This window comes from Chiloscyllium punctatum, chromosome 42 (genome assembly GCF_047496795.1).
Source record: "Chiloscyllium punctatum isolate Juve2018m chromosome 42, sChiPun1.3, whole genome shotgun sequence".
NCBI lineage: Eukaryota > Metazoa > Chordata > Chondrichthyes > Orectolobiformes > Hemiscylliidae > Chiloscyllium > Chiloscyllium punctatum.
In genome coordinates, this window is record NC_092780.1 from 8238730 (window position 1) to 8265881 (window position 27152).

General features: G+C 40.8%; 2 protein-coding genes across 3 annotated transcripts; both read right to left on the reverse strand.

Annotated features, from left to right (window-relative positions):
• Nucleotides 1-243: 243 nt before the first annotated feature.
• On the reverse strand, nucleotides 244-11874 carry LOC140465704 (sperm microtubule associated protein 1-like). Its single transcript, XM_072561355.1, has 3 exons — nucleotides 9786-11874; nucleotides 4977-5076; nucleotides 244-713 (listed from the first exon to the last, which is right to left on the reverse strand). The coding sequence occupies exons 1-3, from the start codon at nucleotides 10020-10022 to the stop codon at nucleotides 556-558; spliced, it is 495 nt and encodes a 164-aa protein (XP_072417456.1). The 5' UTR covers nucleotides 10023-11874; the 3' UTR covers nucleotides 244-555.
• A 3797-nt stretch (nucleotides 11875-15671) lies between these two features.
• Nucleotides 15672-23512, reverse strand: LOC140465705 (large ribosomal subunit protein uL14). 2 transcript variants are annotated; one of them, XM_072561356.1, is made up of 5 exons: nucleotides 23418-23512; nucleotides 22188-22271; nucleotides 21206-21334; nucleotides 19541-19654; nucleotides 15672-15944 (listed from the first exon to the last, which is right to left on the reverse strand). In XM_072561356.1, exons 1-5 carry the CDS (start codon nucleotides 23428-23430, stop codon nucleotides 15862-15864), a joined length of 423 nt encoding a protein of 140 aa, XP_072417457.1. In that variant the 5' UTR covers nucleotides 23431-23512; the 3' UTR covers nucleotides 15672-15861. The 2 variants fall into 2 exon arrangements, with proteins under 2 accessions (XP_072417457.1, XP_072417458.1); XM_072561357.1 differs by lacking the exon at nucleotides 23418-23512 and adding an exon at nucleotides 22508-22531.
• Between the last annotated feature and the right edge of the window lie 3640 nt (nucleotides 23513-27152).

A 27152-nucleotide genomic window follows, 5' to 3' on the forward strand; every position in this document is an offset into this window, starting at 1 on the left:
CCGTGCCGAATATTGACAACATTGACCCTGCTTTACATAGGATTGACAGATCAGAATGAGATCATTGGCCTGACTGGTTAGTATTTATCCAAATGGTCAATTTTTCTCTTCATGTCAGTGCTGTTAAAATAACCTGAAGATAAGTAGAACTGTTCAAAGCAAGAGTTTCCCTGGGCAGAAGTGAAATATCAAACACAGGATAAATGGCTCACATAAAATACACATTTGCAAAATCCTGCCCTTACACATGTGCTTTATTTTAGAATCTAAGAAGTTCTGTATATTTGATCACATACAATATTTTGTTTACACTGACAGATTTTGCTTGATAATGACAGAGGGATCAAATTCAATTTGTTTGCTGAAAAGAGGTGACTTGCTGGAAATGGCAACTAAATTAAAAACATAGCGAATGATGTATTGATGTTTCATTCCACCAAAATGTCGAAAATCATCTATGGTCCTTGGAAAAATTACGCACTGCAGCTGATGTTGAAGTTAATGAGTTAAAATGTTGCAATCTTTTTCTTTTCACTGTTGTAATTTATACATGTGCTAATGCAATGGGAAATCAGTAACCTCTCCAAAATTGGAAGGCTTTAGTCTCAGGCCTGGCGTGTTTCTTCTGAATCCAAACCTTCCATTGTATCCATCTATCGGTTTGAGATCTGCCAAAAATCCTCGGTGACCGACTATTTGATCATATGAATGACCTGCAAAATCAATAAATGCAGATTAAAACCAAGTGTCTTATTGAGTTTTATAAAGAACCAATGGCCAGTCAATGCCAGACATTCTTGTCAGCATTTATTCATCAATTTTAGAATTCTACCGTTTAACCATCTCCTGAAAGTTCTTTCTCTGCCATGTGTGCATCAACTTCCTTTTAACTGTGTTAATGCTATCTATTTCAATCACTGTATCTGGCAGTGAGTTTTATCTTCACCACCTTCTGGGAAAGGAATATCTTCTTAATTTTTTATTTGACCTATACACCTACCCTTTCCCATTATGGACTCACCCACAAATGGCATTATTTCTCCAAATCATTTCTAATGAACCTGTTACTATTTAAAAAACAGACCTGTGTCATATTTTTCTATCTTGCATTAATCAGAACTCAGATGCAAAAAACAGATTTGAAAAAAGGGCACCCATTTATAGCATTAGAGGAGCGTTGGGCCATCCTTAGCATGGAGATGCAGCAAGAACAGTTAACTGTCAATCTTCGTTCTTAGAACAGACGGATGACTCTGATTGGTCAGGATGTTTCCATAAGAATGCAGCAGAGTTTGACAGTCTTCATGATCCATTTTGTAATAAAGAAGGTGCAATAATGCAAAACTCCTGCTATTGATATAAAAGAGTCCTGTGTCCTAATATAAGTATTTTCTAGCACATGCAATCCATGAGCCTGACTGACAATCTTATATTAGTCTTATGGTATAATTCTAAGAACATTGCGGGTTACTTAATACATTTTACCCATTAGCAGAATCACATCGAATGGTACATGTACTGTCCTGAGGCTTACTTACATGGGCTGGTTGAGCACAACTGACATACTACCCACTGCAAATATTTGATGGAATGTGTTGTTTGAGATGGTCTGCTAGTCATTGGGATGTACTGCCTTTGTATCTGACATCACACCAGCACTGAAACTCAGGTATCACCTTCTTCACATGGTGCATAAATTGGTGTTCCTTCTTACAAGGCTATTTCTTGTGTCTTTGTGTAAGACAAAAAGCTTTGTCTTCTTGTCTCTTCTTAGCAATGTTTACGTTCTGTACTACTAACCCATTACTTCTATCATTTCTGTTCTTAAACCGTCCCTATTCCAGAGAAAAGAACCACAACCTGTTCAACCTTCTTGATAACTGCATCCTTTCAATTCTGGAAACACCCTTGTAACTATTTCCCACATTTTCTTCTTCTTCATTCTTCAATACATTAGGAGCAAGCCTTTTGACTTATTGAATCTGCTCCTGTAATTTACATTCATCATGGCAATGCCACCCACTTAAGCTGAATTTCCCACCTTTCCTCAAGATGCCTTACTAAACACAAAATATTAGAAATGCATGTTAGTTTGCATTCTTAAGAGAAAGGGTGGTTTATAGTGATTCAGATGTGGAACATCCATAATTTTCTGCTCTTCTAGAATGATTTTGTCTTTTATGATTACCTTAGAAACCCTTAATATGTTCCAGAATTCTACTTATCTCTTTTTACTTCAGGTGACTTATTTCTTGTCTGATTAGTTTGTTCCAAAAACTTACAACCTTTTTTGTGAAGGGAGTTTGCCTTACATATTCTAATCATTACTTTTGCTCAGATTATAAATTGTGTCCTTAAGGGCAAGGACCTTCTGGAGTGCCAGAGTACTCTGTCATTGTCACTCTGTCTGAAGTCAGCAAACTCGGCCCAGATGGGGGTCTGAATTAGGGATCTTTCTGTTCTCTATGATTCAATTATATACTGGGCAGTGTTATCCTTGGAACATTAAAAGGAAGACATTTTGACGAGACCTCAACAATGAATGACATTGATTGGGAATGCCAATGTGCTTTGCAGTGGGCCTTATTAGTTATTCATTATTTGTCAGTGCAATTTTTCCCAAGTCCTTGCAAGCTACCAATAATCATGAGGATCAAAAATTATGAAGCAAATGTCTGCGATTTCCAGCAGCTCTATCTCACTGCATTTACAAAAATAAACTCTTTTCACTGTCTTTGCATGTCACCTTGTTTCCAAAGGGGTGACACAACACCTGACAGAAGCAGATAATGAGACATTTCATGGGACAATGATAATCAGACACATGCTGCTGCTATTCCATGTTGCTAGGCACCAAATAACCCCACGTGTCATTGAATGCAGAGGCTATTATCTAACCTCCCTGGGAACAACCAACAGGACATTAATGTGTACACTGGATTCTGTCTGTAGAAAGCAAAGGTATTTTGTTTTTCCCACTAGCAATCTTAATCTGAGAATGCAATTCTTCTGTAATCAACGACAGGGTTTTTTTCCTGCAATGTTGCAGCAATTAGATTCTTTCATACTGTGCTCATCTCACCACAGAAAATCACATTGAAATTAAAATGTTCCTTGGGATCCACAACTCCTCATCACGAGGGGGTCCTTTTAGTTAAATATTTTGTACTGAAATGAGAATTGAAATGAGAATGTTAGAAAATTGAATACTTTTCATTCCAGACCAATCAACATTAATACCCAAATTTAAAGCTTTGGTCATGTTGATTATGTTAGATATTCTTTATGAACCTTCTTTGCAGATGCTGTCTGTGAATAAAGTGACAAAGTTTTTCTATGCCATGAACTCTAGAGGAAGTGCATTTCTTTATAAAAACAATGGTTACTTTGTTGTGTTCGTCCCAGACTTCAAAAAATCTTTGGAAAATTCCAACTGCAGAAAATGCTTTATGCTTATTATTCATTTGACAAAAGCTTCCAGATGGAAGGAACTTTGAAACTCATCAAGTAGCAGCCAAATACTGCGGATGCTGGAAACCTGAAATAAATATTGAAAATGCTGGAAACATTCAGCAAGTTAGACAGCAACTGCAGAGAGAGAAAGAGAATTAAGGTTTCAGCTTGATAAATTTTCATCAGAACTGCAGCTTTCTTTTCCATATTTCAACTGCCCCATTCATTTTCTGAACTGCCATGTTGACTGCTCGTGGTCTGAATTAAGATATTGATCACATTTTCATCCTTTTGTTTTACAAATTCTGTTGTGACCTCTGCAAACTTATCCCTGTCTGGGACCGCTTTGGACCAAACAGTATTTTAATCATGGATTACATTCGGGACATAAAACATAGGTTAGTTAGAAGCTGTAACAAATAGACACAATCAGCATTTTAGTGATTAGATAGATGTTTTCAGAACTCATGGGGTTAAATTAATTAGCTGCTACAATGTATCTGAAAGAATATTGCTTTCCCCAAGGCAATTTAAACTTACTATTTTGGCTGATTGGCGGTTGTTAAGGTTTTATAATTTTGAGGGTATTTTTAATGTAATTTTGTCAGATTTATTTACATCCAAGAGACCTCATCCTTGCTAACTACAGTTTTTCCTCATTTTGATTGTAGTAAAACGAAGGCCCATTGTACTGTCTGTGAATCGTTAAAATTATGCAACTTCTCGTTTTCCAGTCTTCACTCCCACTTACAATTTGTATAATTTAAAACATTAACTTACATAAGCAGCACTCCACGGAAAACAGGATCACTGTCATCCTGGTTCTGCCATCCTGCTAATCACGTGATACAACAATAAAAGTGTCATTCACCGATCATGGCAATCTTAGCACCATCTAGAATTTATTGGTGATTTACCATATTATCTGTTTCACCCTTGTAGTATCTTGGCACGTGGACTATGGTCCTTTAGTTAGGTTTCTCAAACACTGGAACCATCTAAGTTATTGGATAATTCAGAATATTTTTCTGTGAGATTGCCCTATCTCGATGGACAAGAACCATGTCAAGATGCTGCCTGAAGTGAGGCACCTCAGTGATTTGAAGGACACGGAAAAATAAATTGCTGGAGAAACTCAGGCCTGTCAGCAATTGTGGAGAAAAACAGTTATCATTTCAAGTCTAGTGACACTTCTTATTTCTGAAGAAGTGTCACTAGATCCAAAATATTATCTCTGATTTTTTTGCCTCCACATTTGCTGCCAGCCCTGCTGAGTTTCTCCAGCAATTCCTGTTTTTGTCTGATTCAGATCTCTGGCATCCAGTTCTTTGTTTAACTATTTTCATGATGTTTCTTGGATCTAACCCTTACTTGTAAAATCTTTTGTTCTACAAACAAACAATGAGTATTTTCAAAGCCTCTAAATCCACTTCGGCTCCTTTTGAAATTTTGAATCCACACGTAAAACAGAATTCATAAATTTTATTACAAGATTATTTCTGAGGGGATGTAAAATAACGTACCAGCTCCATACATATTTCTTTTGTGAAGGTACCTTTGAGCTGGTCCATATTTGTAAAAATAGTCCACAAGCCAGCCATTGCTTGATGTTCCACCGTAATCCTAACAAAAATTATTTATTGATTAAATTGTCAAAATGAGTTGAAATAATAAACTAAATAAGCTTTCCACATTATTCTAAATTCAGTATTATTCTTTTTTTTATAATTTTCATATGCCTCCCCAATTTCATGTCTACACCATCACCCCACACATTTCAAGAAATGATAGATAAGCTCTATTAATTTCCCCTGTTTCTTGCTTTAGTTAGCATTTTCCAGGCAGTGTCCTAGCACTAAGAATTAACTGGCCATTGTATGTCCTTTGGATGAATCAAAAACAAACTTGATTCTATGTTTACTTTAAGATCATGTGCATATACGTTCCTGCCAGTCCCACTGAAAAAGAATAGAAATGTAAAACAATATAAACAATGCTGACATTTTCCTTAATACATCCATCTACAAGACCATCTTCACCTGAGGTCAACTAGCACAGCACAGGCATGGACTCAAACCTGAGCATGACTCAGTTTCACAAAAGGCAGTACATGAGCAGAGGAACAGAGGAACATTTTGCTGAATTCAGCACTGAATTCAGCGCTTCCCAAACTTTTTTTCCAGTATGACCCCAAATTTGTACATCAGAGTGTTTGTGTAACCTCCAGAAAACCTTGGGAATAAGTGTTTTGGGAGGTTAGGAACAGTGCAGATTTAATTGCTGAGACAAGGGCTTTAGTTCTAAACCTAAACAAGAGTGAAGGAACAGGAGAAGAATATTAGTAAGTTGATGGAAAAAAAAACACAAGCATTTAAAGGATAATTGCTGGAGAAACTCAACAGATCTGTTAGCATTTATGAAAAGGAAACAGAATCAACATTTTGGTCCAGTGACTCTTCATCAGAGTTCCTCCAGCAATTTCTGTTTTGTTTCAGATTCCAGCATCTGGAGTTCTTGGTTTTTATTTTATTTAAAGGTGCCTCGCAGCTGTCAGAAATCAGTCTAGATTTCACACCAGCTATTGCTGCCTCTGAGATTGTAGCCCATCCTTTGAGAAGCGCTGCTTCAAATGTTTAACTGCAACTTGATGCTGGCGGTAAAAGCAGAACTGAACTCTTGTAATTGTTCACCTAATCCACATGAAGCTGATGGATTTGTGTGCTCAGCGATGCTTTCATTTCAGCATTAACTGTATGCAATTGAGAAACATTTGTAGAACATATATAATGGGGAATGGTTAACAAACTGCACTTGAACCTAGTCCAAAGACAAGGGCGAACTCTGTCTGCTGATTAGAATGGCCCCATTTACAATGATGCAAAAACAATGACTGCAGATGCTGGAAACCAGATTCTGGATTAGTGGTGCTGGAAGAGCACAGCAGTTCAGGCAGCATCCAAGTAGCTTCAAAATCGACGTTTCGGGCAAAAGCCCTTCATCAGGAATAAAGGCAGTGAGTCTTTATTCCTGATGAAGGGCTTTTGCCCGAAACGTCGATTTCGAAGCTACTTGGATGCTGCCTGAACTGCAGTGCTCTTCCAGCACCACTAATCCATTTACAATGATTGCAATCAATTTTAAATTAACATTTCAAATGCATTTCATTGAAGTAAAGAAACATTATTGAAGTGACAACTGAGATTCTGAAAAAAAAAACAAAGAGTCAGTTAGATCATGTGGAATACAGGGAGGACTAGCCATTTGGATACAGGCCTGGCTCAAAGGTAGAAGGCAGAGAGTGGTGGTAGAAGATTGCTTTTCAGACTAGAGGTCTATGACCAGTGATGTGTCACATGGATTGGTGCTGGATTCATTGCTTTTTGTCATTTATATAAGTGATTTAGATGTGAACATAGGAGGTATAGTTAGTAAGTTTGCAGGTGACACCAAAATTGGAGTTGTAGTGGACAGCGAAGAAGGATTCCTCAGAGTCCAACAGGATCTTGATTAGATGGGCCAATAGGCCAAACAGTGGCAGATGGAGTTTAATTTAGATAAATGCGAGGTGCTGCATTTTGGAAAGGCAAATCAGGGAAGACTTCTACAATTAATGATAAGATCCTGGGAAGTGTTGCTGAACAAAACGACCTTGGAGTGCAGGTTCATAATTCCTTGAAAATGAAGTTGCAGGTAGATAGGTTAGTGAAGAAAGTGTTTAGTATGTTTTCCTTTATTGTTCAGAGCATTGAGTATAGGAGTTGGGAGGTCATGTTGTGGTTGTACTGGACATTGGTTAGGCCACTTTTGGAATATTGTGTGCAGTTCTGGTCTCTCTCCTATCAGAAGGATGTTGTGAAACTTAAAAGGGTTCAGTGAAGATTTACAAGGATGTTGTCAGGGTTGGAGAGTTGGAAATGTAGGGAGAGGCTGAATAGGCTGGGGCTGTTTTCCCTGGAGCATCAGAGGCTGAGCGGTGATCTTATAGAGGTTTATAAACTCATGAGGGGCATGGATAGGATAAATAGACAAGGCATTTTCCCTGGGGTGGGGGAGTCTCGAACTAGAGGGCAGACTTAAAAGGGACCTAAGGGGTAACCTTTTCATGCAGAAGGTGGTGTGTGTATGGAAGTGCTAGAGGCTGATAATATTACAATATTTAAATGGAATCTGGGTGGGTATGTGAATAGAAAGGGTTTAAAGGGATATGGGCCAAGTGGGACTAGTTTAATTTAGGATATCTGATCAGCATGGACGAGATGGACCGAAGGTTTTGTTTCCATGCTGTACCTCTCTAAGACTATGACTTGTTCCATGTCTCAGAAAGTATATGAATTGAACACCTGAGGTGACACAGGCCATGCAAATTACAGATTTCTTCTTGGTTTGCCCCAGTGTTGGTGGCAAGGAGTGCTATGCTAGGCTTCAGCATCATGAATGAAGAAAGGGCAAAAAAACGAGCCAGGAACCTCTCCAACAACTCCTGCTAAAAATGTATATGGGTGGACTTTTGTAAGTTCCAAAGCAGTTATGTTATTCTAATAATTCAATAGACTAATAGTGTAACAAGACGATATATTATTTAACTATCAATACAACTAGAAATCTAAATTAAGTTAATTAAATAATTCTGGAACAAAAACAGAGGATCAGTAATGGCAACTAGGTAACTACTGGTTTGTTGCAAAAATCCATTGTTTTTTTTTGGCTACAAATACTCTGGCTCATTCATCAATAGTGGATTAATCACTAGGGGAGTCCATTGCAGTCCAATCATAAGACAGAAAAAGAAAGAATTTGGTGCAGTGTGTTTTAACTGAGCACAAGACTGACCAAGAGACAAAGGAAAAGAATGGGGTGTATAGAAAAAAAACTGAAAGAAGGCAACATAGGAAGAAATCAGAGAGTTAACTTAAATAGAAAGCAAAAACAAAACAGCAATCAAATAACCTGAGCAATAAATATATAAGCTAGATGTTTAGGGAAACATAAGATGATTCATGGTACAGAATGAAGCTATTTAACCTGATATGTCTGTGTGTCAGCTGAAAAAGAGTTATTCAATTTAATCCCATGTTCCAGCTCTTGGTCCGTAGCCCTGTACCTTAAGCAAATGTTCATTTTTTAAAAATGCAACGATTGCTTCTTTCTCAATCACCCTTTCATGCAGTGAGCTCCAGTTCAAAAACAGAAATTGCTGGAAAAGCTCAGCATGCTTGAGGAAAGGTCCTGGATCCTAATTGTTAACTCTTGATTTCTCTCCACAGATGCTGCTTTTCCAGCAATTTTTGTTTTATGTTTTTAATTTACAGCATCCGCAATTCTTTCGGTTTTTATTTAGTGAGCTCAGGATGGCTAGGTGACTAAATCCCCTCTAAGTCACTATTTCAATGCGTGTTGACCCCACTACCCTGTCTAATATTTATTTCTCAATCAATAATCACACACACAAAAAAAACGATATGGTGATTATCACATTGCAGCTTATGGGAGTTTGCCTACTGTAAGTTAGTTGTTGAGTGTTCCTACATTACATCAATGGCTACACTGCTAACATTCTTTTGTTGGACCGTAAAATGATTTGAGACATTCTGTGATCTTGGAAAGTACTTTAGTAATGCCTATCTTTCTTTTTTCTTTCCTTTAATCCTTCTACCGATTACAGTAGCACTGTTAAAGTTTTCAGAGTCCCGGAGGACCACAGGGCTGCTCTCTCATTACAGAGACACAATTGTGGTGGTTTAACCTGAGGGTCACCACGCCTCAGGCGAGGGATGAGGTTGAGGTGGGGCCTGTTGGTAACTTCAGCCGGCACAGGATTTGAAAACAAACACACTGTTTGGTATCACTCTGCGTTGCAAACAAGCTGTCCAGCGAATCAAATCTATGTTATCTGCTTATTGATCTCTCTGCGAATGGACATTGATCCTTCCTACCCATTTTATCTACATCTCTCAAGAATAAGGTTAAATGCAAAAATTACATTCTTAACATGACACTTTTGCCCGAAACGTCGATTTCGCTGCTCCTTGGATGCTGCCTGAACTGCCGTGCTCTTCCAGCACCACTAACCCACCACCTCAGCCTATCCCTCTAGTTCCCATGGCTAATCCACCTGGCCTTTTTGGACTGCTGGAAGAGAAAAAAAAACAACACTCAAAGGAAACCTTCCCCCACCCCCCAAACACACACACACACGCGGAGAACATGTAAACTCCATACAGACAGTCGCCCGTAGAGTCAACTGGACCATGAATGAGTTTCACCGACAGGCTGGACAATATGAACACCGACTCCTGCAGCTCAACTGTTCCAAAGTGCAAACCCCAAGATACCTGGTTGGTCCGCTTGAGAAGCTTCCTCATGTAATTATTGTAGAAACTGAATTTAATGTAAGGGTCTGCCTGGGCGTTGTAGGGCGGAATAACATCGCACCGTTTGGGATTCACTCTGCCGTACCCCGCAGCGTTGGAGGCGACGGCAACACCATCTAGGATGAACCCTCTTTCTTTTCTAAAAAGGTCAAGATCCAGGCAACAAACCCCAGGAGGACAGGAAAAATTATCGTTCATGGTTACAGCACAGTTCACGTATAGCCTCAATGCTGTACGCCAGGTACAACTATCCCAGTCCTAGTTGTTAATGTCAATTAATGTCACAGGGCTGACTGTTACGTTTCACTAAATATGAAACTTACTGTCCCTTGCAAAAACATATTTTTCACGCCTCAATACTGTGTTCCTGTCTGATTGGCACCAATGAACAGTTCTTAATATCAGCCTTAGTTTGCATCGTTTAAAATCTCTTCTCCAATTTTATTTTCCAATCAACATAGATACACATTTGAGAGTCTGCAGACAATGATTGGTAACCCAGATTATATATACAATTCAGCAAACATTTATAACCACCTCAGAATGATTAAACATAGATTTTTCATAAAGGTTTTTTTTAAAATTAAATCTCATCAGAGCAGCCGACCCGTGGTTATATTACATTGTTCATCGGCAATGGTATTGTTTAAAACAAGCTCCCCTCAGAACATCATTCACATCAGCCAGGAGGCTGTACAGGATGTTGGTTAGGGTACTTTTGGAATATTGCATGTATCCCTGGCCCTCTTCCTACCGAAAGGGTTCAGAAAAGATTTACAAGAATATTGCCAGGGTTGGAGGATTTGAGCTACAGGGAAAGGCTGAATAGGCTGGGGCTGTTTTCCCTGGAGCATGGAAGGCTGGGGGGGACCTTATAAAAGACTTGTAAAATCATGAGTACCATTGATAGGATAAAATGGACAAGACTTTTCCTTGGGGAAAGAAAAAAAAATACAGTCCAGAACTAGAGGGCATAGGTTTAGGGTGAGAGGGGCAAGATATAAAAGGGACCTAAGTGGCAACTTTTTCAGAGGGGTGCGTGTGCATAGAATGAGCTGCCAGAGGAAGTGGTGGAGGCTGGTACAATTACAGCATTTAAAAGGCATGTGGATGGGTACATGAATAGGAAGGGTCAAGAGGGATATGGGCCAATTGCTGACAAATTGGACTACATTAGGTTAGGATATCTGGTCGGCGTGGATGAGTTGAACCGAAGGGTCTGTTTCTGTTCTGTATATCTCTTGGACTCTGCTTTACTGTCAAAGCAGGCTCGAGGGACTGAATGGCCTATTCCTGATTCATATGAGTGTTGGCAAAACCTGACCTTACTGGTTACACCCACATCCCATAAATAAGCAAAGGATAATAAAACAAGGGGACATCAGTAAGTGTGGTGAAAACACCTTATTGGCAATCAACAGTATAGGACCTCCTCACCTTTCTCCACAAAACCTGTACACCATCTCCAAGTCAGGAGTGAGATGAACAAGTGGGTACAAAACTTCAACAAAACTTTTAGCAGTGGATGGTGGCTCAGTGGTTAGCACTGCTGCCTCGCAGCACCAGGGTCCCAGGTTCAATTCCAGCCTGAAGTTTGCACATTCTGTGTTTGTATTGTGGCAGGAAACCCACGCAAAAGATGTGCGGATCAGGTAAATTGGCTATGCTAAATTGCCCCATAGTGTTAGGTCCATCATTTGGAGGGAAATGGGTCTGGATGGGTTACCCTTCAGAGGGTCGGTGTGGACTGGTTGGGCTAAAAAAGGCCTGTTTCCACAGCATAGGGAATCAAATCGAATCTAAACACTCTGGAACATCAATGCCATTCTGGGTAAGGTTAAAAATCACAACAGCAGGTTATCATCCAACAGGTTTAATTAGAAGCATTCTAGCTTTCAGAGCATTGCTCCTTCATCAGGTGGTAGTGGAGGGCTCAATCCTAACACTGAATTTAAAGCAAAAATTTACAGGATGATGTAACTGAAATTATGCATTGAAAAATTGTCTGTTAAGCCTTTCATCTGTTAGTTTCACTTTCATATGTAAATCACAAAACTTTTTAAAAGTTGCATTCTCAGGTTAGCTGTTAACAATGGTGATAGCTAGACAATATATTGAAGGTGTTGGTCCAGTGTTCTCAGTCTATGCTATGACGTTTAGATGGATTCTAATCTTAAAAAGTGAGATAACGCAAGTTCTACATGAATGCGTGCAGTTTTTGAGCAAAGTATAATGTAACCCTCAAAGTACAAATTCACCCCGCAAAGTGAGAGTGGTATTTTTTTTGCAATGGTGGTCACCGACAATGTGACATGAACCCAAGGTCCCGGTTGAGGCCCTCCCTATGGGGACCGAACTTAGCTATCAGCCTCTGCTCGGCCACTTTTCTCTGCTGCCTGTCCCGAAGTCCGCCTTGGTGGATGGTCACCCGCAGGTCTGAGGCTGAATGTCCTGGACCACTGAAGTGTTCCCAAACTGGGAGGAAACACTCCTATGTCTGAGAGTGTTCCCTCCCAGTTGGGGAACACTTCAGTGGTCCAGGACATTCAGCCTCAGACCCAGACCTGCAGGTGACCATCCTCCAAGGTGGACTTCGGGACAGGCAGCAGAGAAAAGTGGCCGAGCAGAGGCTGATAGCTACGTTCGGTACCCATAGGGAGGGCCTCAACTGGGACCTTGGGTTCATGTCACGTTACAGGTGACCACCATTGCACAAAAAAAACACTCTCAACCCCCAACCCAGACACACACACACACACACACACACACAGACAAAGACCCACATGCACACATATTTTGCAGGGTGAATTTGTACTTGCAAAGTTACATTGTACTTTGCTCAAAAACTGCATGCATTCATGTAAAACTCCATTATCTCACTTTTTAGATTAGAATCAAATCTAAACATCATGGCATAGACAGAACACAGGGGGCCAACACCTTCAATATATTGTCTCGCTATCACCATTGTTAACAGCTCACCAGAGAATGCAACTTTTTAAAAAAAGGTTTTGTGATTTACACATGAAAGAAGTGAAACTATCATGGTATTCTAACAGATGAAAGGCTTAACAATCAATTTTTTGAGGTATAATTTCAGTTATATCACACTGTAAATTTTTGCTATAAATTTTGTGTTAGGATTGAGCCCTCCACTACAACCTGAAGGAGCGATGCTCCGAAAGCTAGTGTGCTTCCAATTAAACCTGTTGGACTATAACCTGGTGGGGTGTGATTTTTAACTTTGTACACCCCAGTCCAACACCAGCATCTCCAAATCATTCTGGGTAAAAACAATCTAGTTGATTTCTACCCATTCCCCTTCAATTTGCCCGCTCATCAACACCCATAGACAGTTGCGGCTGTGTTCTACCTACAAGAATCACATCAAAGCTCCCACAACTTTCTAATCCACAATCTCTACCATTTCAAATATCAAGGACAGCAGGTACATTGAAACATCACCTATGAAGAACCCCTTAAAGCTACAAAATGATTGACTTTTATAGTCTTTCCTTCAATATCACGATAAAATCAGAGATTCCTTCCAACACTGAATGTCCCCACAGTACAAGAACTGTAGCAGTTCAAAATGTAAATGGATCAATTTGTTTGATAATCTGCAATTGAGGAAAGTACTTAATTTTGTGCCAACTTACACCATGCAAATTCAAACATTACAGATAATGAAATGAACCAAATCCCCATATTTTTAAAGAACATTTAGGTGAATAAATGATTGTTAATTTTTTAGTATGAAATTGTCCCAATCTTAAATATTCTGAATGTAACTTAACAGCATATAATTGTCCTCCAGAGATTTTTCAGCAATAATTATGAACTTGATTTACTGAAAAGCTGCACCTCAAAAAAGGTGTAATTTTTGCAATGGGCTTGTGTAAAAGGCCAAGTTTCCTGAATTAAATAATTTCTACTTGATTTACAGTCTGCATGGGCTTCAAGTGTGTTCATCCATAAGAACAAGAGGCATCACCAATAACTTCTGGACCTGGAGTTTAAATGGTCTAAGGAAGAAATTGCTGTCAGTTTCAGAGGATGGTGAACACAGAGCTCACACATTAACCAAAATAATCAAAAAGGAGGACATTTTTCATCACTGCTTTTACTTGGCAAGAGTTACACACCTAGACCCAATTAACTGCCTTCTTTCCATAAAACTAGCATTGCAAGCTTCTCTTCAAGTACTTATCCAACATTTCTTTGCCCACTACATTGCAGTTAAGGCCAAACTGCCTTTATGTACTCTTTGTCCCCATTTGTCTTTATACATCAATCTTGCAACTTAATATTAAAATATCTTGTTTCCCACTTTCATAATGTCCAACAGACTTGCTCAGCTGTGATGTCTAGTTTCTTCAAAAATAAGTTATGAAGCAATTACATTGACAAAGGAATTAATGTAACTGGAAATAAAATGTTAGATAAGCATTATCTATACTTCATCTCAGGCTCAATGCTTCATTTAATAAAATGAACTAACATATGCAAGTCAAAGCATGGCCTTTAACTGAAGGAGCAAGATTTAAACGTACAAAGTTGAGTATTTAATGTAGGAACAAATTACTGCAAATGTTGGAATCTGTACTGAAAATGAAAAATGCTGGAAATCACATCAAGTCAAGCAGCATCCATTGAGAAAGAGCATACAAGTCAGAGCTCTGAAGTCATCTGGACTGACAAGTTAGCTTGCTGTCTCTCCATGGATACTGGCTGACCCTGTGATTTCCAGCATTTTGTTTTGTACATTCAACATTGGGTTTGTAGCTAGAGAAATTTCCACTGCATTTTAAAAAATGTTTTATGGGCTATCCCCACCCAAATAAAAGGCTTTTGAGATGCATCTCAAATATAGGAAGCCTAATTTGACCAAGGTCAAATGATATTGGCAGATCGTTCAACTGTGAAAAATAAAACCTGATCCTGCCCTTACTCCCTTTTGCACAAGTACACTTTCCAGCAATATGTATTGACCAGGAACCAGACTTGGGATCAGGTTCTCTCTCCATGGACCACAGAGAGGAACTGATAACTGAATGGCAACAACAGCCAGTACTGAAGTTTCAATAAGCTGCAGAATTTCAACCATCACCCACGTTACCACCCTCTTCAAAAGAATCCACTAAAGCTTTTCTCATTAAAGGCACTGCAAGACCTGATGATTCAATTCATCACTACGAAGACAAGCATTGCTAACAAAACGCCAACAGCAAGAGAACAAGGGTGAAGGGTCACCTATAAATTTCAGTTCAAATTCTCCCCCTGAAGATCATTGAGAAAATCTGCATTTGTTAACATTTTCAGAAGCTCTGCGTATCCCAAAGTGTTTCGGTCAACTTGCACACCAGTAAATATGCTGTATAAACTGGTGAAGAGAAAACAAACAATATTAAAGAGTCTGGTATGACTTCCTAAGAATGGGTTTCTGTAATTCTGAAGTCATTCTAGACTCAATGTTAACATTCTCTCTCCACAGATGTTGACACTGGCTGAGTTTTACCAGTATTGTGTCTGTTCCACATTTCTAGTATCTGTGGTTTATTTTATAAATTTTGTATTAACCCAACTGATATGATGAAAATGGGGAGCAGTGAGACTGACCACCAGAACCTAGATTGTCAATCTAGCATCATAAATATATATTTTAACTGTTTGCCTCAAAACATTCAGGAAATTATATTCCAAATCAACTGATACCACAGATTGCAATTTAATAGCTTGCGTTGCTGGTATTACCTATCTGGGAGATAAGACAGTGAAATTACCCAATCAGGTAATCTACAGAAGAGATTTATCAATCTACAAGTGATACTAAATGCAAGACTTGAGTAAACATTATCAAATACATGTAGTTTATTTACATAAACATGGATCGCAAACCGCATCTTTGATTACAGAACTTGCTACAGATAAATTAGGGGACATGGGTCAAAAATAAAATCAATGAGTTCTTGTGTCTCTGGGGGTAAAAACATTTATTGAATCATACGGGTGTCATTTTAGAAACGGTTTACAATTCTTATGCAATGCTCCCAGCATTGGAAGCAATCCTGGGCCACAGATCTGCACATTCCTTGGCAACAGGACCTGTGATTGCAGAACCTAGAAACAAAACCAAGTGTTATTAGCAAGTCAGAAATAGAACAGGAGACAAATTGTTTAAATGTGACTTAAATCTCTATAAAATGCAACATTGAAACTTTTGACCAACTGTTGATTCAAGTTTATGGAAGCAATAATTTCTGCTCCACCTATAAAGATTGATACAATAATTAGAGTTAGATGTCTAGCACAAACAACTTTTGGTCCTACTCATCCATGCCAACCAGATATCCTAACCTAATCCCGTCTCATTAGCTAGCACAGCACTTGTCCCACATCCCTTTAAAATCCTTCCTATTCATATACCTATTCAGATGCCTTTCCAATGTTGTAATTGTACCAGCCTCTCCCACTCCCTCTGGGAGCTCATTCCATTCAGGCACCACCCTCTGCGCAAAAAAGTTGCCCCTTAGGTTCCTTTTAACTTTATCCCCTTCCCCCCCCACAACCTGCAGCTCCATATACATTATATCAAAGAACAGGTATAATAGCCACCTCTTCTACAGCTCAAGGGGGACCATCTATATCAAGCATGGGGATATAGGTCCAATCTACCTCAGGACAGAATATTTACAATATGAAATTTGTAAGGATTCAGAAAAAGATTCATGAGGATGTTGCTAGGGTTGGAGGATTTGAGCTATAGGGAGGGGTTGAATAAGCTGGGGCTGTTTTCCTTGGAGCAGCAGAGACTGAGGGGTGACTTTATAGAGAAATATAACACCATGACAGGAATGGATAGGGTTAATAGACAAGATCTTTTCCCTGGTGGGTGGGTGTGTGTTTGTGTGTTGGGGGGAGGGGGGTGGGGGGGGGGGGGGGGGGATGGTCCAGAACTAGACAGCATAGATTTAGGTGAGGGGGGAAAAAGACAGGACAGGGACAATGATTTCAGCCAGAGGATGGGGAATGGGCTGCCAGAGGAAATTGTGAAGGCCAGTACAATTCCAACATTTAAAAAAGGTATCTGGATGGGTATATGAATAGGAATGATTTGAAGGGATATGGGCTGGGTGCTGGCAGACGGGACTTGATTGGGTTAGGATATCTGGTTGGCATGGATGAGATGGCCCGAAGGGTCTGTTTCCGTACTGTACATCTCTAAGAGTTGGATGAGGAAAATGAACAAACTATAACAAAGTTTGCAGATGACAAAATTGGTAGAAAGACAAGTAGTGAGATTAGAATCCCTACACAGTGTGGAAACAGGCCCTTTAGTCCAACAGATCCACATGGACAATCTGAAGAGTAACCCACTCAGACTCATACCCCCTACCCTATATTTACCCCTAACTAACACACCTAACCTACACATCCCTGAACACTATGGGCAATTTAGCATGACCAAATCACCTAACCTGCACATAATTGGACTGTCAGAATGTCAGTCTGCAAAGGTAAGTGGGTAAAAACTTGGCAGATGAAACAAAGAAAATGTGAAGTTATGCACTTTGGCAGGAATAGAGGAGTGAATACTATTTGAATGCAGAATCACTGCAGAAAGCTACAGAACAGAGGGATTTGGGAGTCTTTGTGCAACTATCAATAAGGGATTGGAGTACAAAAGCAGGGATTCTTTACTAAAACTGTACTAAGGAAAGATGCATTGATACCAGGTGTGGAGGGACTGTCTTATGAGGAGACATTGACTAGATTAGGCCCATAGGTAAAAACAATGACTGCAGAAGCTGGAAACCAGATTCTGGATTAGTGGTGCTGGAAGAGCATAGCAGTTCAGGCAGCATCCGAGGAGCTTCAAAATCGACGTTTCGGGCAAAAGCCCTTCATCAGGAATAAAGGCAGAGAGCCTGAAGTGTGGAGAGATAAGCTAGAGGAGGGTGGGGCTGGGGAGACAGTAGCATAGAGTACAATAGGTGAGTGGGGGAGGAGATGAAGGTGATAGGTCAGGGAGGAAGGTGGAGTGGATAGGTAGAAAAGAAGATAGGCAGGTAGGACAAGTCATGGGGACAGTGCTGAGCTGGAAGTTTGGAACTAGGGTGAGGTGGGGGAAGGGGAATGAGGAAACTATTGAAGTCCACATTGATGCCCTGAGGTTGAAGTGTTCCGAGGCGGAAGATGAGGCGTTCTTCCTCCAGGCGTCTGGTGGTGAGGGAGGCGGTGGTGAAGGTGGCCCAGGACCTCCATGTCCTCGGCAGAGTGGGAGGGGGAGTTGAAATGTTGGGCCACGGGGCGGTGTGGTTGATTGGTGCGGGTGTCCTGGAGATGTTCCCTAAAGCACTCTGCTAAGAGGCGTCCATTCTCCCCACTGTAGAGGAGACCGCATCGGGAGCAATGGATACAATAAATGATATTAGTGGATGGGCAAGTAAAACTTTGATGGATGTGGAAGGCTCCTTTAGGGCCTTGGATGGAGGTGAGGGAGGTGGTGTGGGCGCAGGTTTGGCAGTTCCTGCAGTGGCAAGGGAAGGTGCCAGGATGGGAAGGTGGATTGTAGGGGGGCGTGGACCTGACCAGGTAGTCACGGAGGGAACGGTCTTTGCAGAAGGCAGAAAGGGGTGGGGAGGGAAATATATCCCTGGTGGTGGGGTCTGTTTGGAGGTGGCAGAAGTGTCGGCGGATGATTTGGTTTATGCGAAGGTTGGTAGGGTGGAAGGTGAGCACCGGGGCGTTCTGTCCTTGTTACGGTTGGAGAGGTGGGGTCTGGAGGGTGGAGGTGCGGGATGTGGACGAGATGCGTTGGAGGGCATCTTTAACCACGTGGGAAGGGAAATTGCGGTCTCTAAAGAAGGAGGCCATCTGGTGTGTTCTGTGGTGGAACTCATACAAGGAATTCAGAAAGATGAGAAGCAACCTCACTGAAATAAACAATAAGGACATCGAGGGTCATAGAAAAAAGGCAAGAAAGTAGAGCGAGAGATTTCAGATCTGCTGTAATCTTTTTGAGCGGACTCAAGGGGCCAAATTCCATACCTACATATTCTGATCTCCAGCTGCAACAGGAACTAAACTGCGATACTGGTATTATTCTGAACCACTAACAAAACATATCAACTCAGCTCAGCACTGGATGGTTTCAGATTTTGCTAAAAGATTTACATTAGAATTCAACAATCAACAACTGGTAAACAATTCAAGGGAGAGAGTGGCTTTTTTTAACTGTCAGGCTTCTTCAATTCATATTGAATTGAATGTCCAACAGCTGTATAAATCTGGAAAGTCAAGATTAAGCACGACTTCCAGTTAGCCAGGGCACAACACGATAGACAAGCATTCCAAACATCCAGTCACAACAGATACACTTTTGCCTCTTAAACCCAGAAAGAGCCTTCAGCTGATAAAGTGACTGACTCCAAAGTTTTCAGGATTTGCCCTGACAGTGTCACACCACTACTTGAGATTGCACAGCACATGGCAGCTGCCACCTCACCCAAAAGCAATGCATTGCTCTGCCCTTCCGCGACAACTTGATAAGCCATGGAGAAGAGGCAAAGCAAGTGCTTTTAGGAAGGGAACTGGGTATTGTTCAATATCCAACAGATGCGAATTCTAAATAATGGTAAAGAACAGAATGAATCACAAGAATACAAAAGTGAAATATTAAAAAGTAGATTATTTTCAACTCAGTCACCCTGTACCTTTCATTTCTCCTTTGTTATTTACAATCACCCCTGCATTGTCTTCAAAGTAGAGAAATACCCCGTCTTTTCTCCGGTATGCTTTCCGCTGCCGTATCACTACTGCTGGATGCACTGTACCATAAGTAAAACAGAAAAGATGATGATCAATATTTGGAATCTTTTGGTTGCAATTTCATCCACTGTAGAGTTATGCAGCAGCAAAATTCTTCTTTGTGATTAAACAGCAAGTACATAGCAAACATTGCAGAGGTCAGCAACCCACTTAAATCCAGGCTACTCTCCCTTCAAGAATCAGATCTCATTGTTTCACCACGGATTGAGATTCTACAACACTGCAGCTGCAATCTCACCCAAAAGTAATGAGTTACTATTCCCGTCCCTGACAACTCACTGAGCCACAGAGTACAGACAAAGTAAGTGCTTTTAGGAGGGTGAACCAGTCAGTAACACAATGATGAAAATCCAAGCAGACTGCTAGGCCTCTAAAGGAAGCAAATTATAGGTAACATGTACATTATCGAAAGTAGAAAATATTAGCCCAAGCTCCATTTCAAGTTTGAAGTCTAGATAGTTTATAAATATTACACACAGACAAGCAAGTCAGAAACTTCAGGTGAATGAGGACACACACTGTATTGTTTGGCGTAAGAGTAAGTTATCTTCAAAAGCACTCAACAAATTTCACAACTTTTCTTTTGGACCAGGTAGTTCAGAAATTGAGTGAGTGGCAATAGAACAATTTTCTGCTTCAGTCAATGAACACACAGATGAAAGCAAAGACTAAGACACAATTGTGTGTATGTTGTGGATCCCGAAAAGATTACATTCAGAAGGCACAATACAAAATATACGGACTCACTGACAGATCTAAGTAAATTGGGCCATCACACGTAAATATTATCCAATAATTCCATTATATGCTATCCTACATTGATGAGTGTCAGAAACTATTCAGAATGAAAAAGTAAAACATATCTGAAGTGCATGCACTGATTCTTCAAGTGACGCCAATGCATTGTTAGAGAAAAGCAATCCAAATGTCAGATCACAGGTACGTTATTAGTTTTGTTAGTCAGGTACCAGTTATCATTCTAAATACAGGTGATACCCACACTACATTTTCACTGAATCTCAAAGAAACCAGATTCAGCTTTGACCTACTTAAATGCCAAGGTTCTCAACATAACCTCAAATAGTTATAAACTCTTATGTCACCCACATTATTTCTACTGGCACCTAAGAATAATCACAAGTATCTGTCATTGCTACTTACTCTTGCAATTGAACACTTTGCTGTTTGGTGTCAACAAATCTCTTGTCCACATTTAAGAATCAAAGGAAAAACTCATCTCTCAATTACTCTTTATCCAACTTTGACACATGAGTCAAAGACACACACAAGATGAAAAAGGACGTATCTAAATGAACATTCCAATAAAATTCATCTTCTGAGTGATCCTGATTCTATGAAGCCCTGAAAGATTAAAATGTGATTTGATAAATAGAATAATGCTACATCCACAGGGCTGTACTTGAGAAATCCCCACTGCTGAAAATGAATTGTGTCAATGTCATTGGACAATTTACAGAATCAAAGCCACACTTACAGACAAGATCTTCCCTTTACCGTTCCAAATCACCAATTTCAAGGTGCTCACTCACCCTTTTTCCGGAGCTCTGGTTTGCCTTTCTTTACAGTTGCCATGACCATGTCACCAACACCAGCAGCTGGTAGTCTGTTCAAACGTCCCTTGATGCCTTTGACAGAGATTATGTATAGGTTCTTGGCCCCTAAAAGCACACAAATCAGCAAAACAGGTAAAGCATCACCCTACAGTTAATATAAAAAAGGCTGTTGCCATTTTTCAAAACACATTCCCACATAGGTATAAAACCATTCAAAACTTGTCTCGAGAACACTCCAGAATAAAATGCACTCAATTTCATACAAAGATATTAAAACAAGATCTAAAATCCCAATGTGCTAAAATTTAGTGATCATTGTATTAACACAGCTGGACACAATTCTAGAGAAATTGAATTTCACTAGAACAGACTTTCACTTCTTTAGGCAGGTCATGAGTCAGCTCTACCATTCAATATTCTTCTATTCAATCTTCCATCACTATGTCCACCACAAGTCTTCAGCACATTAAACAACATTACCCACAGCTCACCAGGATATTCAAGACCTACAACCCTTTCAGTGAAAGCATTTCTTCTCATCTATATCCTAAATAACCAATCCCCACCATTTTGAGACAAACACCTTGAGATCAATTCCTCAAACCAGGGGAAATAACCATTTAAGACACACGCAAGCCTTTTAAAAAGGATATTATACATTTCAGCAATGATTTATTTATATGACCAATAGGTCATTTGGCCCTTTGAGCCTACTCCACCATTCAAAAACATGGCTGATCTGATTTTAACCTCATTTCTCATCACCTTCCATCAAAACTTGTATGAATATGTCTTATCTCCCTAATATTTCCCAATAGCAAACTCCCCATATCCCAGAAATCAGACTAGTGAATTTTTCCTGCATTTGCCCAAAGGTAATATCTCTTTTCATAGGGCAAGGGGGTCAAATGACAAATGCCTTGCTATACAGGGGCCAAACAAACAAAAAGATTCTTACCTGTATTGTCAGCGCAGTTGATCACAGCTCCCACTGGAAGACCAAGGGAGATGCGAAATTTTGCTCCGGACGAACCACCACGTCCTATAACCGACGAAAATAAGCCATTTCAGTGACATGCAAGCAATCAAAAGCCACAGAATACATTTAGACTTGCAACTGCTGTTTACTTCCTACAGGCCATTCTATGATCTTTACACAGCAGTTCAGTACCAGACAACGTTACATTAACAAAGTAACCTTAAATTTTCCAACATGAGGATTAGATTAGATTCTCTACAGTGTGGAAACAGGAAATACAAAGGATTATCATAACCAACCTTGTATAATCACAGAAGAACTGCAGACCTTCTAAGTTTGAAATACGAATGGGTAGGTGCTGGGTAGATTCAGATCGGTCTGTATGGAGTTTGTAAATTCTCCTGGTGTCTGCCTATGTTTCCTCCCACAATCCAAAGATGTGCAGGTTAGGTGAATTGGTCACAAATTGCCCATAGTCTTCAGGGATGTGTAGGTTAGGTGCATCAGTCAGGGGTAAATATAGGACAATAGGGGAGAGAAATGAGTCTGGGCGCATTATTCTTCAGAGGGGCAGTATTGACTCGTTAGGCTGAAGGGTCTGTTTTCACGTTATTGAAATTCTATGAATGTTGTCAGAGTTGCTAATTACTTCCAGAATTCTGTGTTTCTGGGGCAATAATTTATATTGCAGTCGAGGCAGAACTTTGTAATAACAAAAAAAGGTGGTACATGGAGCATAAAAACTAATCATTTTTAACCGCCAGTGTTTTGCTTAAACACCAGCCCGATGTTAGAGCATTAGGAGAGCTCTCCTTAAGTGAAAGCGCCACAGAGCAGCTCACTGACAGGGCCTCGCTGGAGGTACAGCCTACACCCAAACTGCAGCCGCTCTTGGATTCACTCAGATAACCGATTTAAACCCTTTTCAAGGCATTACAACCAGTGTTAAACCAGTTTCAGGATAGGGACAGAACTTTGCAATTCCCTCTGCCTACACGAACCGGGATAAATCCAACATGGCGGCCGCCACGGATACCAGAACAATACAAGGTTTATTATGTGATAAAAGTCCGCTTCTTTTTACTAATACTCATACCAAACAATAGCTAAGACAATAGTGCTAATGATCCGAATATAAAAGACATGGGTGCCGGTGATATGCGACACGGATGGCAGCGGATTCTGTTCAGAGTCCCTCTCACCGCTTACCTCTCTTAGACATTGTGGTTCAGGGAAAGAGAGACCCAACCCCCTGGAATCATGGGATATATCGCCAAGACACGCGACATGTTATGACACGATGACGTATATTACGCGGTACGGACACCACGTGATATCACATCATGTGACAAAACATGTGGGATGCGGAAGCATTCATATAGCAGTGTAGATATTGGACTGTGGTGGACGCAGTTAAAAATCATATAACACCAGTTTATAATCCAACAGGTTTATTTGGAATCAGGAATCATAAGACACAGACTTTATAGCAACAGGATTGCAGTGACATGGAATATAATATTAAACAAATTTAGCTTAAGCCTTTCATCTTTTAGAATGACCATGTTAGTTTTGGTTCTTTCATATGTAAATCCCAAAACTTTTTTAAAGGTAAATTCTCAAGATAGCTTCTAACAATAGGTTAGTGTCCAACAGGTTTAATTGGAAGCACACTAGCTTTCGGAGTGCTGCGCCTTCATCAGGTGGTTGTGAAGGACACAATTGTAAGGCATAGAATTTATAGCAAAAGTTTACAGTGTGATGTAACTGAAATTATATATTAAAAAATACCTTGATTGTCTGCCCCACCACCAAAATGGACCCGTTGGTTCTTGCAGCAGACACGGAGGAGTTCATCAGATGAATGACACTCCGGGAATTCTTTCAAGGTGCCAGCAGTGATCCCAATGAGCCCACTGATGAACTGGAACAGTCATCACACGGATCTGTAGAGGAGTGACCAAAGAAGGTATCAACTTGGATTGCACCGGAGGGCCGTTGCCGTGGGTTTGACAGGTATGTTCAAACTGTCAGGAAGTATGTAAATGCCAGATTCATCAGCCGTACCCACAAGGTAGAGCAAAACATCACCCGTTCACAATGCAATGCCATCCAGGCTCTCAAAACCAATCACAACATTGTCATCAAACCAGCAGATAAAGGAGGAGCCATTGTCATTCAGAATAGAACAGACTACTGCAAGAAACTGTACCGACAACTGAACAACCAGGAACACTACAGGCAACTACCAGCTGATACGACCAAAGAACGCACCCATGAATTAAACACTGATCATTGATGACATTTTCTTCCTCTGGACACATGGCAAGGAGTCACTGATAAAACTACACAGTGATATCAACAAGTTTCATCCCACAGTCAGATTCACCATGGACTACTCTCGACTATCTGTCTCATTCTTGGACATATGCATCTCTATCAAGGATGGGCACCTCAGCACCACACTCGACCGTGAACCCACAGACAAACTCACAATGCTACACTTCTCCAGCTTCCACCCAAAACATATTAAAACAACCATCCCCTATGGATAAGCCCTACATGTACACCAGATCTGCTCAGATGAGGAGGAACGTGAAGGGCACCTGGAAGTACTCAGGGATGACCTCATAAGAACAGGGTATGGTGCTCAACTCATCGACCGCCAGTTCCAATGTGCCACAGCAAGGAACCGTAATGACCTCCTCAGGAGACAGACACGTGCTGCAACCCTTCATTGTTCAGTACTTCCCAGAAGCTGAAAAACTACGCCACGTTCTTCATGGCCTGCAACACATTATCAATGAGGATGAGCAACTCGCCAAGACCTTCCCCACACCTCCACTGCTTGTCTTTAAACAACCGCCAAACCTCAAACAGATAATTGTTCACAGCAAGCTACCCGGCTTTCAGAACAACTCCATACAACCCTGTCATGGTAGGCACTGCAGGACGTGTCAGAGTGTGGACATGGATACCACCATGACACATGGGGACACCTCCCACCATGTACTCATGGTACTCCTGTGTCTCAGCCAACGTTGTCTATCTTATACACTGTAGGCAAGGATGCCCTGAGGCATGGTATATTGGGGAAACCGAGCAAAGGCTACGGCAAGGGATGAATGGGCACTGCACAACAATCAACAGACAGGAGTGTTCCCTCCCAGTTGGGGAACACTTCAGCGGTCCAGGACATTCGACCTCGGACCATCGGGTGACCATCCTCCAAGGCAGACTTTGGGACAGGCAGCAATGAAAAGTGGCTGAGCAGAGGCTGATAGCTAAGTTCCGTACCCATAGGGAGGGCCTCAACCGGGACCTTGGGTTCATGTCACATTACAGGTGACCACCATAACAGTATACACACACACGCTGACACACACACAGAGGCACTCCTATACACACATATACACATGGACACACATATACACAGACATGCACACAGACACACACGTACCCTTACAGACACACACACTCACACATGCATCCTCTCAGACACTGAGACCACTCTACACTCACGCACACACATATACACTCTCTCTCACAGAAACTCACAACCCCCCACCCCAGACACACATACACACACACTCCCACACTCCCACATGCACCCCCTCATAGACGTAAGACACTCTACACTGACATACACACACATATACACTCTCTCTGACACTCATAACCCCCCAACCCAGACAGACAAACACACACACACAGACACAAAGACCCACGTGCACACATATACATATACGTTTGTGGGGTGAATTTGTACTTGCAGAGTTACATTGTACTTTGCTCAAAAACTGCATGAATTCATGTAAAACTCTGTTATCTCACTTTTTAGATTAGAATCAATCTAAACATCATGGCACAGACAGAGAACACAGGGGGCTAACATCTTCAACATATTGTCTAGCTAACACCAATTGTTACAGTTAACCTGAGAATGTAACTTTTAAAAAAAAAGTTTTGTCATTCACACATGAAAGAAGTAAAAATATCATGGTGTTCAAACAGTTGAAAGACTCACCAGATATTTAAGGTATTTTTCAATGTATAATTTTAGTTACATCACACTGTAAACTTTTGCTGTAAGTTCTGTGCTTTACAATTGTGTCCTCCACAACCACCTGATGAAGGAGTGGCGTTCCGAAAGCTAGTGTGCTTCCAATTAAACCTGTTGGACTATACCTTGGTGTTGTGTGATTTTCTCCAAATCAATTTTAACAATAGGTGTCAACTCAGTAGGTGCAGGGGAGACCGAATGAGTGTGTGCATGTGGGTGTGTGTGTGGGGGTGAGTGTGAGAGAGTGTGTGTCTGTATGTGAGTGTAATGTGGTATAACTTTGTGAGGTCTCCCCTGCACACACACGCACACACACAGGTTGTGTGGTGAATTTGTATTTGCAGAATTACATTTTATTCTGCTCAAAAACTGAATAAATCCATGTAAGATTTTGTAAATCCCACTTTGGGAATAGAATCAGTCTGACCTAACATTGGGACACAGACAGGCTTTAACTTCACACCGGGTAAAAGCAATGACTGCAGATGCTGGAAACCAGATTCTGGATTAGTGGTGCTGGAAGAGCACAGCAGTTCAGGCAGCATCCGAGGAGCAGTAAAATCAATGTTTCGGGCAAAAGCCCTTCATCAGGAATAAAGGCATCAGGAATAGAGCCTGAATCGTGGAGAGATAAGCTAGAGGAGGGTGGGGTTGGGGAGAAAGCAGCATAGAGTACAATAGGTGAGTGGGGGAGGGGAGGAAGGTGATAGGTCGGGGGTGGGGGGAGGGTGGAGTGGATAGGTGGAAAAGAAGATAGGCAGGTAGGACAAGTCGTGGGGACAGTGCTGAGCTAGAAGTTTGGAACTAGGGTGAGGTGGGGGAAGGGGAAATGAGGAAACTGTTGAAGTCCACATTGATGCACTGGGGTTGAAGTGTTCCGA

Excerpts from the sequence above, each read along its gene's own strand:
- LOC140465705 (XM_072561356.1), bottom strand. Across the intron at positions 21,335-22,187 it reads CAACTGCGCTGACAATACAG|GGGCCAAGAACCTATACATA; the intron begins GTAAGAATCTTT and ends GTGTGCTTTTAG. Across the intron at positions 15,945-19,540 it reads TAACAAAGGAGAAATGAAAG|GTTCTGCAATCACAGGTCCT; the intron begins GTACAGGGTGAC and ends TTTTGTTTCTAG.
- LOC140465704 (XM_072561355.1), bottom strand. The coding sequence starts at position 10,022 with ATGAACGATAATTTTTCCTGTCCTCCTGGGGTTTGTTGCCTGGATCTT. Across the intron at positions 5,077-9,785 it reads TTCTCAAGCGGACCAACCAG|GATTACGGTGGAACATCAAG; the intron begins GTATCTTGGGGT and ends AATTTTTGTTAG. Across the intron at positions 714-4,976 it reads AAGAAATATGTATGGAGCTG|GTCATTCATATGATCAAATA; the intron begins GTACGTTATTTT and ends TTGATTTTGCAG.